This window comes from Dendrobates tinctorius, unplaced genomic scaffold (genome assembly GCF_039654945.1).
Source record: "Dendrobates tinctorius isolate UK_male_01 unplaced genomic scaffold, ASM3965494v1 ptg000116l, whole genome shotgun sequence".
NCBI lineage: Eukaryota > Metazoa > Chordata > Amphibia > Anura > Dendrobatidae > Dendrobates > Dendrobates tinctorius.
Window position 1 is genome coordinate 27,851,509 of NW_027361784.1, and position 12,568 is coordinate 27,864,076.

Consider the following 12,568-nt stretch of genomic DNA (forward strand, 5'->3'; position numbering starts at 1 on the left):
TTAATGCTATTACATATCAACAGTATTAAAACAGATAATTCAGAGCAATTATCTGTTTTAATACTGTTGATATGTAATAGCATTAAAAAAATATTGCATTGTTTTATCTTAATCTCTGGATCACTTCTTTCGGCTATAGTTTTATGTAAGTCTGAATTTTTTGTGGATGTTTTTTTAAATATTAAAAAAATATAAATCTGAAAACTGTGAAGTGAATTTGTATTCAGCCCTCGGTAGTCTGATACCCCTAAATCAAATCCTGAGTGACCAATTGCCTCCAGAAGTCACATATGGTAATTAGTAAACTGAGTCCACCTAAGTGTAATTTATTCTTGGCATAACTACAGCTGTTCTGTGAAGGCCTCAGAGCTTTGTTTGAGTACATTAGGGATCAAACAGCATCATGAAAACCAAGGAGCCCACCAGAGAGGTCAGGGATAAAGTTGTCAAGAAGAGAAAAGCAGCGTTAGGTTATAAAATATAGCTCAAGCTCTGAACATGTCATGGAGCACTGTTCAATCCATCATACAAAAAATACAGATGTGATGAGGCTATAAAGATTCACCAAAGAGACCCATCAAACAAGCCTCTGGTATACGATGAACTGGGGCTATATGGGGCTATAAGCATATTGTTTAGCACTACTAGTAATTCTTTCCAAAATGACTGAATATGAGGGCATGCCTTATGCCAGAAATTGGCATTAGGCGTCCACCAACTACAGCAAATTCCAGCTTCTTACAGTTGCATAGAATTTATTGGAATAAATCAATAAAAAAATTGCATTTGCATATAGAGAAACACGTTTTGAATGTACATAATCGTCTTAGTCAGACTGACTGAAGACAAAAAGAAAACAAAAACAAAAATGAGCATATACCCTGTTGTAAATAAATAGTAATAGCAAATGTAAATAGCGTAGGGGATTTAGTTACCACTATTTTGATAAAAAAAAGCATAAAAGCTATCCCACGCGACAAGGTGTATCCAATCGGGACATATCCAACACCAGTGTCTGATCTTAAAAATGCTTTTCCTGGACGAATGGACAAAAATCCCAACAAAACACGTATCCAAAATCTTGTAGAGAAGCTTCCCAGAAGAGCGGTACATGTTATAGCTGCAAAGAGGGAACCCATGAAAAGGGAAAAGTATATGTACACAAATAGGGATCACCACAAAGATATGAAAAAAGTATCAATTTTATTAATGGACACAACAAACAGACACTTTGTGGTTAAAAACAATTAAAAAGTCTGAACAACCAGACATTGATAACAAACCAAAGACAATGGGTCATTTTGATAAATAGTTAAATGCTATGGGTCCCAAGACCAACCATACAGTATAATCCCAGGTATCTGCTAGTTACCATAACCTAGGGTCTATCAAATCAATTGTTATGACAATCATGACCTTAAATCAAAAAAATACCATATTATCAATAACTACTTTCTCAAGGACCTTGAGAAAGACACATCACTGTGTCGATACGCGTGGGTTTGGGGGTCCCATGTAACCTACCCGGTAGCTTGTTCATCCTCAGAAACCAGGTGATATCACGCTAGGGAAAGGGACTTATTAATGTATGTGTATTTGTGTTGGCAACATGATAAGCATTCAATTTTCTGTCCATGGTATATGTAGAATTTCTATGTAACCATAGTAGTTATTGATAATATGGTATTTTTTTGATTTAAGGTCATGATTGTCATAACAATTGATTTGATAGACCCTAGGTTATGGTAACTAGCAGATACCTGGCATTATACTGTATGGTTGGTCTTGGGACCCATAGCATTTAACTATTTATCAAAATGACCCATTGTCTTTGTTTTGTTATCAATGTCTGGTTGTTCAGACTTTTTAATTGTTTTTAACCACAAAGTGTCTGTTTGTTGTGTCCATTAATAAAATTGATACTTTTTTCATATCTTTGTGGTGATCCCTATTTGTGTGCATATACTTTTCCCTTTTCATGTGTTCTAATTCATTTATATGCACCAGGTGATCCCACCTAAATTGATATTGTGGTTGGTGCCCGTTTACTCTATATCTTGTCATGCAAAGAGGGAACCAACACCATGTTAATCTTATGCATGTAGAATGGGGGGGTCAGAAAAGCTCCTGTAGTTGTAATGTGGAGGTACCCCAATACTTTTGTCCATAGAGTGTAGAAACGTTTAGCTACAGAGCCCTAAAAGAACAATTGGTTGTAGAAAATTATATTATGTGGACCAATGTGCCAAATGAATAAGAGGCTTCATATTAATAAAGTGTTATTTTTCACAACTGTGTTAGAAGTGTTCTTACTACTTTCTGCTGCCGGAAAGGCTGTGATATAAAGCCATTCTCTCTGCTTGCACATGCCATGACGTACCTCTGGAAATTTGTAAGGGGCATCCTCTGCTCTTGGCAGCGAAGATGCGATTCCCAGAGCTGTCCACGATATGATGAATAGAAGATTCAGTGACAGCATTATAGAGATTTTCTTTCTACGGGGAGAGAGAACATAGCGCAGGCTTTCATCTCAAACAGCTGAGGGAGAGCTTTGCCCACAGGCACTATCAATTAGCTCAATGAAATAGTCTCCAGGCTTACCTGCCAAAAAATCTCCATTTTTCTTCAATTAATTTCTGGATAACTGGATGCATGATAATATCTAGTTGACGGGATTGCACAATGACTTCGAGCTGGAGAGAATGATGGAAGGAAGCAGACAATTACAGACATACTTATCATGCATGCTAAATGGGTCACTTGTTATTGCTGACCCATGATTTTACACTACAGTTCAGAGGTTGCATGTACACATAATATCAGACATTAAAAAAATAATAAAAAATAAGAGGACTCTGCTCACAAGGGCTTCCAATCTATGGGGAAATAGGGGTGGGACAAAAAGGTAAAGATCCTTATATTGTACAATGGTTCTGTTATTTTTTAATTAAAAAAAAATATACAAGTACACATAAAGAGCAAGCCAGTGACCAGTATGGAAATTAAAGGTGTCACTCATTAGATGTGAGGGCTACATTATCTCCTTTAATTAAAATGCATTATTAATCGCATCATAAATGCAGGCATGCTCCCTGGAAGCTATTCAGAGCAACTTGGTACAAGGAGGAGAGCTGTGGAGCCAGGCAGAAAATGTCTGCTTCATTGTTAGCTAGCAAGTAGGAGTGAGCAGCATTCACAAAATTTGCTGCACTACTCAAGGTCTCATAGAGCCACAGATGTGAAATTAGGTAGCTCAAACTTGTACTGTAGTCTGAGCAATTTGTGAAGGAGCCCAGCCCTCTTGCATGACAGCACCACCACTGCACAAAGGGAGAACGAGAATTGCCATCACAAAGAGGAACAAAGAATTGGTTTGCTATGAGAAAATAATGCATCTGTCAAATAGGTAGGTGTCCACAAGGGGTGACCAGTTGCCACACATGAGATAGTCTGAATGTTGATGCCTGTGAGTATAGGTCATCACAACTTGGCAACAAGTTCTGAGGAACCTACTGACTGTGTTTGAGGGACTGATAAGCGGTAACTAAGCGAATAGACTGCAAGAGTCTGCCAGATCTCCAGACAGACAAGCTGCAAGTGTGCAAAAAGAGATGAGCAAGAGGGAGACTAAGACAAGCACTATGTCTGTATGCTGTATACAAACACATAAATACAAACACATGGGCCATGCGCACAGTGAACAGACTTGTTCACGGTGTGCACGGCCCATGTGTTTGTATTTAAGTGGTTTCTTGTTTTGGCAACATTAGGGAGGTTTTCCACCCCTCCCTTGCGGGCCATGTGTAGGAGAAGGAGTCCCCGCTGTGTGCCCGGGCCAGAACCAAGGGGACTGTCACCAAGGTTCCTAGGGGGACTGTTTCCGAGGGACATAATTAGGGGACGGAACACAGAGAGTTCTAGAAAGGTTGGGGGAGGAGCTAGTATAAAAGGGGCTGAGGACGCCAGCAGAGGGCAGTCGACGGAGCAGGAAAGAAGGAGCAAAGAAGCTAGAGGGCGCCAGAGAGCCAGAGCGAGAGCCAGAGACAAGAAAGGAGAGCAGCGACTGGAGAGACTGAAGGGAGACTCACCGCGGACAGAAGGGAGACGGTACAGGATTTACGGAGCCCGGTGCCCCCGGGTCCTGTGTGCCAAAGACTGTGTTGTGTGCCATAGACTATTTGCGCAATTGCCGCCATTACCCCACCGCTTGGCACGCAGGAAGCCAAAGGGGCGGGCCGTCGTGGGCGGAGCCAGCCGAAAAGCGCGAAAAAGTGAAGTGCTGTGCAGGAAGAGGCTAGCGCGTGGGAAGTGAGAAGCCGAGGCCTGCAGTCCCGGCGTCCCCTGATCATCCAGCCTGCAGAGCGGCAGCCAGTAAGCCAGCACAACCCAAGGCCTGGCCAAACATTAACTGGGGGGAGGAGAATGTCTGAGGCAAGAGCAGATGCACCGGTGGACGCCACCGCACCCCCCACAGCGCCGCAAGATGCAGGGGCCTGCTCAGCTGCGGCTCCAATAGCACCGCAGAATCCAGCGGCCAGCGCCGCTTCCAGGGCGCAGCAGGAACAAGCGCCCATCACAGAAGTCCCCATAATGCCGCTGTCCATGCCCTATATACCGGGAGCGGCCTGGTTACCGCAGTACTCAGGGGAGTCACAAACCCTGAGTGAATTCAAAGAGAGACTGTGCAGTTTGTTTGAGGTGTATCCTCTGTCTGAAAACCAAAAAGTGAACATCCTTATTGGGCAGCTAACTGGTGCAGCGCAAAGGGAAGTAAAAGCCTGGCAGGACACTGATAAAGAGACTGTTAAAAAGAGTCTGGCTAAGCTAAGAAGCACCTTTAACACCCGCACTGCAGCTGAAATAAAAATGAGATTCTTTGGGTGTAAGCAGAGAGCGCAGGACAGTATACGGGACTATGCTCTTAACCTGCAGGAGGCGCTGCGAGCCATGGAGCAGATTGACCCAGACAGTGTGAAAGATGGAGACAGACTGTTAAAGGAGCAATTTATTGAGGGACTCCTATCCAGTACCCACAGAGCATAGCTGCGCATCATAGCCCTACAAAACCCTGACCTAGACTTTGCAGACTTCAAAGACAGGGCTATTCGGGTGCTGCATGAACCAAATGTCAGCCGTCCAGCGCCCCCTAGGCGCCCAGCGATCACATACCACCAAGAAGCAGTATCTTTCCCTCCCAGCCCTGTGGGGGCTGACGCACAGACTCTGGATAATGATCCATCTACAGAATTGCGTCTTCAGGTCCAAGAGCTGACCAAAAGTATGGCTGCACTTGCTAAAACTGTGCAGTCCATGCAGGTGTCCTCAAAAGAGAAGATCCAGCTGGCCTCCAGTCCAGACGATGTCCCGTGGCTACGGAAGAAGAGGATCCTGCCACGCCGAGGGAGAGACAACGATCGCTATGACCAGGACGGACGTCCCATCTGTCGTCACTGCTGCAAGGCAGGCCACAACGCAATATTCTGCCACCCTGGGGCAGAGGGCCAACACCCAGGAGTAGGACCACCAGGCCCAAAGAACTGGCGAGCCAAGTATGTTGGAGGGCGACCGGTCTTCCCAGTGGTGATTGATGGCATCCCCATAAACGCTTTGCTGGACACTGGCTCTCAGGTGACAACTATGCCATATATCCTTTACAAGCGGTATTGGGCTGACTCTGAACTTACCCGTGGCCCAAGAGATGAACTGAAAATAGTTGCCAGCAATGGTCAGTCTTTGCCGCAAGTAGGATGTAAAGAGATTACCATTAAAGTGGGGCGAGTAGAGTTAAAATCTCAAGGTCTGATAGTTGTAGACATTGATCGATGAGAATGTAACCCAATGATGACCTTAGGTACTAATGTGATTGAAAATTGTCTTGCCGAGGTTATTGTTTTGTTGCAACAGGTAGCCGAGACTGTTGGTTCCAGTGAACAACGAGTCCTGCAGAAGGAGATCAAGGCCCCGATGCAAAGACAGCAGGTAGAACTGTCTGGCGGAGAAATTGGCAGCATCAGAGTGAGTGATTCTTTCCCCATTGCGATACCCCCCAGATGTGAAATGTTAATTTGGTGTCGGGCAGCCATCGGCCTCAGAGGAAAAGATTACCAAGCATTGGTAGAGCCAGTGTACTCTGATAGCCGGCCCACTGTCCTGACAGCCAGAGGGGTAGTTGATGTCTGCAAAGGGAGAGTACCTGTACGCCTCTTGAATTGTGGGGAAGAGGAGGCCACAATACCTCGGTATGCCACAGTTGCTAAGCTGCTTACTGTCAGTAATAACGCAATACAGGCAGCAGAGCCCTTGGTCTCATCTGACCAGGCAGGGGACAATGGCTCTGTAAAGCAGCTGGAGGAGTGGTGTCAGCAGCTGCAGGTGGGAACTGACTCCACCCCTTCATACCAAAAGAGTGGGGTTTACCGAGTGAGTATGAGCGGGTATTCAGTAAACACCCTCTAGACTTTGGGAAGGCAAAAGGGGTTCAACACCATATCCCCACTGGAGATCATCCACCAATTAAAGAAAGGTATCGGCCTATACCCCCAACACAATATCAATGTGCCAAAAGTATGTTGCGGGAAATGAAGGAAGCTGGGGTCATCAGAGACAGTTGTAGCCCCTGGGCAGCCCCAATAGTCTTTGTGAAAAAGAAAGATGGTACCATGAGAATGTGTGTTGATTACTGAAAAATTAACAGCATTACACATAAGGATGCCTACCCACTACCCAGAATTGAGGAGTTATTAGCTGCACTTAAAACTGTTAACTATTTTTCCACCTTAGATCTCACTAGTGGGTATTGGCAGGTTCCCGTGGCAGAGGCAGACAAGGACAAAACAGCGTTTACCACCCCAATGGGTCTCTGCGAGTTCAACTACATGCCATTCGGGCTCTGCACCGCACCAGGGACATTTCAACGGCTAATGGAGTCCTATCTTGGACACAAGAACTTCGAGACAGTTCTGTTATACCTTGATGATGTCACTGTTTTCTCCAAGACTTATGAAGACCATCTGTAGCACTTGGCTGAGGTGTTCGCAGCCTTGTCCAACTTTGGCCTGAAAGTGAAGCCATCCAAATGCCACCTCCTGAAGCCCAAGGTGCAGTACCTCGGTTATGTAGTGAGTGCAGAAGGTGTGGCACCGGATCCTGACAAAGTCACTGTCATCCGGGACTGGCAGAAGCCCAGCAACCTCCATGAAGTACGTCAATTCCTCGGGTTGGTAGGCTACTACCGAAGGTTCATCAAAGGCTTCACGGAGATAGCCACACCTATGCAAAATCTTCTGGTGGGCCAGCCTAAGAAAGCCAGGAAGAAGAGTCCTACATTTCAATGGAATGAGGAACTGGAGAAGTCCTTCACTCCACTGAAGATGGCTCTCACAGGAGATGAAGTTCTGGCCTACCCAGATTATGACCAACCATTTGTTTTGTATACTGATGCCAGCAACGTGGGACAGGGAGCAGTACTGTCACAGGTACAGAATGGCAAAGAAAGAGTGATCTCCTACGCCAGCAGGAAGTTTCGTCCCACTGAAAGGAACCCTGACAACTACAGTTCCTTCAAACTGGAGTTCCTCGCCATAGTCTGGGCTGTGACTGAACGATTCAAGCATTACCTAGCTTCTGCTAAGTTTACCTTCTTCACGGACAACAACCCGTTGACTCACTTGGAAACTGCCAAACTAGGTGCACTGGAGCAGCGATGGATGGCCCGGCTGTCTAACTATGAATTTATCATCAAGTACCGAGAGAGTCACAAGAATGCCAATGCTGATGCGCTCTCCAGAATGCCCAATCTGCCAGATGCAGGAGAAGATCCTGAGGCACTCGAAGAAATAGAGATACCTGCCTTCCACCGGCCAATTGCGGCCCGAAGTGCCCAAGGAGTGAGAAACAGACAGTCTATCGTGAAGGAGGCCACCCTAAAGGGGGTTTTACACATAGCGATATCGCTAGCGATATCGCTATAACATCAACGATTTTGTGATGTTATAGCGATATCGCTAGCGATATCGCTATGTGTGATACTTACCTCCGACCGGCTCCCCCGCTGGTTATCGCTGATCGCGTGAGAATGTCCGGCTCTATTTCTCGTCGTCAGCTTCCTGCTGTGACGATGAGCGACGCGTGGAGGCGGGCGGGAGGACGTCTTCATCACTGCGTGTGAAAGGTGAGTATCGTCCGCTGTATTGCTGCTGCATCGCTGTGAAATCTTTCTGTGTGAAAGCTCACTAGCGATCATTTAGCGATGCACCAGCGACGATCCTAACCGGGTTGGGTCGCTGGTCGGATCGCTGGTGCATCACTAAATGTAAAAGGGCCTTAAATCCATTGATTCATCATGACTGGGCTGAAACGCAGGATAGCGACCCCACAGTCCGCCTGATAAAGGAGCTACTGTCACAAGTTGACTCACGCCCAAGTCCAGATGCTCCTTAAGAAACCCAGCAGTTGTGGAAGGAAAGAGGTCGGCTGTTCATTTATGAAGGAAAGCTGTGTCGGAGGAGTATCAATGCCTGCACTCATGAGTTGGTCTGGCAAGTGGTAGTCCCAAAGAGGGAGGCATCAATGGTCTTGGAAGCGTACCACAATGGAGCTGGACACTTCGGATGGAAGAAATTGGAGGCCTTGCTCCAGGAGAGATTCTACTGGGCTGGTATGAGGAAGGCCATTGAAAATTGGTGCCAGGAGTGTGGACAATGTAACCTGCGCAGCAAATAATAACCAAACAGCCACTTGAGTTGGTCACCCTGGATCATGTGAAGCTGGTTCCAAGCCATTCAGGCTACATTTATGCTCTTATCATCGTTGACCACTACTCAAGATTCCTGGTAGTCGTGCCTGTCAAGGATCAAACAGCCAGGACAACAGCCAGAGCATTCCAATAGCACTTTTGTCAACCACACAAAGAGAGGAATCTGTGCCAGAGAAGTTGTCAGATCTGGTAGACCTCTACAATCACATTCCTGTGGATTCCACCAACTGCACTCCAGCCTACCTAATGAGAGCGAGGCCTGGTATACTGCCTTTTGATTTGGACATGGGAGTCCTGACACTTGAAGTGACATCACCAGATGCTGACTGGGATACAGAACGGCAGCAGCAGTACCGTAGAGTACAAGAGTGCGTAGAAAAGAGTCTAGCTCAGGCGAGACAAAAACAGGAAAAGAACTACAATCAACATGCACCTGCAGTTCCCTTGTCACCAGGAGAAAAAGTCCTAAAGAGGAAAAGAAGGATGCATAAATTGGATGACCAATGGGAAGCTAAACCCTACACCATCCTACCGTCAAACTTTGACAACACCAAAGTGTGCCTCATCAGTAAGTAAGGATGGAGGAGAAACCTCATCAGCAGTATCGAGGGATCATCTGAAACTGTGCCCTGACCAACTAAAGGACAGAATGGAAGAGAAAAACAACCTGCAGCCCATAGAGGAAGAAGAAGAAAAGGTCTGTACTGTACTCGGAGAATTCCCTGCAAATTGGACTAGAGCGAATCAAGCCATAGTGGCGCCAGTTTTGACCTTTCCCCAACTGGTAGTGCAAGAAAAAGTGACTCAAGACCACCCTGAAAACCAGCAAGTACAAGCAGCGGATGCCACACCAGCAGCGAAGCAAGAGAATTCTCACCCTGCCAGTGGTGAATCTGTCATGCCCACGGTGAGTAGAAGTGGTCCTAGGAAATCTAGTATTCCTGTGCTACGCAGAACCAACAGTAATGTAGCCAGTACAACACACACTACACCAGTAGTAGTTAACACAAGGCATCCAGTAAGGTCCCCAACAACACCAGTGCTACGTAGGTCTGTCCGTAGTGCCCAAGGTATACCACCCTTAAGGTTTCGCATATAAATAAGTTATGTGAATGCTAAAATGTAAATATGCAACTTTTCAAGCTTATGTGCCTACAGAGACTCTGTAAGAACCGTTTTTGAACAATCTGTTTTTGATGGACAATTGGGCCACAGGACTATGTGTGGTCAAAACTACACTTGTACATAGTTTGCCAACTGCTCAGGAAATGGACCATGGACATTGACGCATGGACTAATCGTCAGCAGGAGTATTTTTGAGCTTTGGTTTTTGTAATTTTTCATTTTTTTGAAATCTTGTTTCATTTTCAATTGTTCATTTGTTAATGTTTCTGCATGTTTTTCTTCAGTCCAGGAGTACTGAATTGCACTAGGTGGGAATGTGGCGCCCCCAGGAGTATGGTCGCCACAGTGGCATTACCTTCCTCCTAGGGAGTGTGATGTCATGCTTGGAAGCAATGAAGGGTCTCTCTATCAGTTAAATACAACACACAGCACAGTTCCCACTCCAGGCCAGCAGAGGGAGCTCTGAACCAAAACTGAGGGAGGAGCTGCTCTCTGGGGGCCAGGAAGGGGAAAATAGTTAGTTTGTGTGAGGAGGGAAACGTGTGTGGACGTGAGGAGATGAGCTGGAGGATTGAGCAGAGTTCAGGCTCACTTCTAGCTGTAGCGCATAGTCTGGAGTCCGTTCTCCAAGGTTGTACGGATACTGATGTTCCTGCAGCAGAAACCGGAGGAATAGGAAGCTGTAAATGCTCTGTTCCCACATAAGACTAGGAGGCACAACAGCAACGTGTGAGGCAGAAGAAGGATGCTACTGCTGTCTGCCATACGAGGGAGTTCTAAAAGAGAACAAGCAAGTGGAACTTCAGTGTAACACAGTACTGCAAGTACCTCAGAAAGCGCTAGAAAGGAGACTACACAACCCATCTGCATAGAGAGATTTCTAAGTTGCTTCCAAGCTGGCCAGCCTCTGTTCCATCTGTAATCTGCACCCTGGACTGCACTTACAAAGCACAGTAAAGGTAACAGAAACTGCACCCTGTTGTGTCATTGCATTCTTCCTGCAAACCCTCCAGCACTGCTACATCTCTGTGCCAGACACTACACCCCCTTCCTCAACACCTATTACCACTGCCCTGGGACCACAGCTCCACCTGTGGGGAGCTATTACATCTTGCTGCCTTATACCATCTGTCCCAGAGGATCTGCCTGCAGCGTCGGCTTAACTCCTTCATTGCCGAGCACCACAGGTGGCATCACGTATCATCCCCTTATAAACTTTGATCAGCCACGCTTAACCGCTTTTACATGGATGCCCAGGGCCACGGACCCGATCACTGCTACTGTGACACTTCCCTCTGAGATACCCCACTGAGTACCCCATTGCCCTGGCGGGCGACACAGATTATTTACCAAACAGAGCGTACAGATGGGGTGGTATCTATAAATCTGTCTGTGTAGCCATCTATTTTTTATATCTCCTATATGATTTATAAGTATATTTATTTTATAATTATACATGTATTAAATTTACGAGCAGCTATGGTGCATTTCATGATGACTTGGCTATTTTAGTTAATTTATTATTATAAGTTGCATAATTAGTTTTTATTATGATATAAAAGTGTTGATTTGCCTTTGATTTACAATTCCTTCATGACCGGGGCACAGGCACACATTGCAAGTTATTTACAACATAAAAAAAAGGTTCAGATGACTGTATATATAAGGTACTAGACTAGTATTGCTGAACATATATCTACCCACTGTAGAGGTATAACTAACCAATGCTACGCATCATGTCATGAGAGGGGACCCAGCACTAAATGCCCCCTGCTGCTTTCCTTCATTCTACAATTAAGTGGAATGATAAACTTCTGTTTACATCCAGCCGCCACAGACTGAGCAAATGTTTGTTTTAAATGGAACCATTAATTTTCGCACCACAAAAACAATATTACCAATTCTCTTTTATGCTCCGAATGCTATTTTTTACCATTGCCTCTCTGGCTAGCTTTAGCCTTAGGGCCCATACCCAAATGGAACATCAGTATGACATGCGTATGCAATCTGTATGCAATGCGATTTTAACATGAGCTTTTACATACAGCAGTTCTCTCTCCTTTACACATCGTTTAAAAAAAAATTCTCTTCAAAACACAAACATATATATATACATATACACACACCATATATATATATATACCGTATATATATTTATATATATACATATACATATAATAGACAGAAGTGGCTTATGTACAGTAGAGCAGGGACCCATCAGGGGGAGGTCACCTTGCCGTGGTTGATGGACTTACACGAATTGGACAATTTGAGCACTAAGAACCTTCATTTTCATCTTACTGTAAGTTTAAAAATTTAAAAAAAATATATATATTTTTGAGGATTATTATCTAAATTGAATGGTTTGAATGTTTTTCTGTGTTTTCACATGGCCTAGATTCATGCACATGTGCTGCTGTATTCTTTTTGTCTATATGATACATATAATACATATATACAGCTCTGGCAAATATTAAGAGACCACCACATCAAAACCTTGTCATGGGCAGCCCATTCTCCAGACCTGAACCCCATTGAAAACCTCTGGAATGTAATCAAGAGGATGATGGATAGTCACAAGCCATCAAACAAAGAAGAACTGCTTACATTTTTGTGCCAGAAGCAGTGTGAAAGACTGGCGGAAAGCATGCCAAGAGGCATGAAAGCTGTTTTTAAAAATCATGGTTA

The 12,568-nt window shown here is 45.0% G+C and overlaps 1 protein-coding gene across 1 annotated transcript in view; it reads right to left on the reverse strand.

The window, feature by feature from the left end:
* Positions 1 to 12,568, reverse strand: part of LOC141101197 (uncharacterized) — a 259,136-nt gene that overhangs the window by 157,048 nt on the left and 89,520 nt on the right. Inside the window, exons 9-10 of the mRNA XM_073590063.1 lie at positions 2,602 to 2,693; positions 2,381 to 2,495 (exon numbers count right to left, since the gene is read on the reverse strand). Of these exons, the coding sequence (XP_073446164.1) occupies positions 2,381 to 2,495; positions 2,602 to 2,693 (207 nt within the window). The remainder of the gene's footprint in view (positions 1 to 2,380; positions 2,496 to 2,601; positions 2,694 to 12,568) is intronic.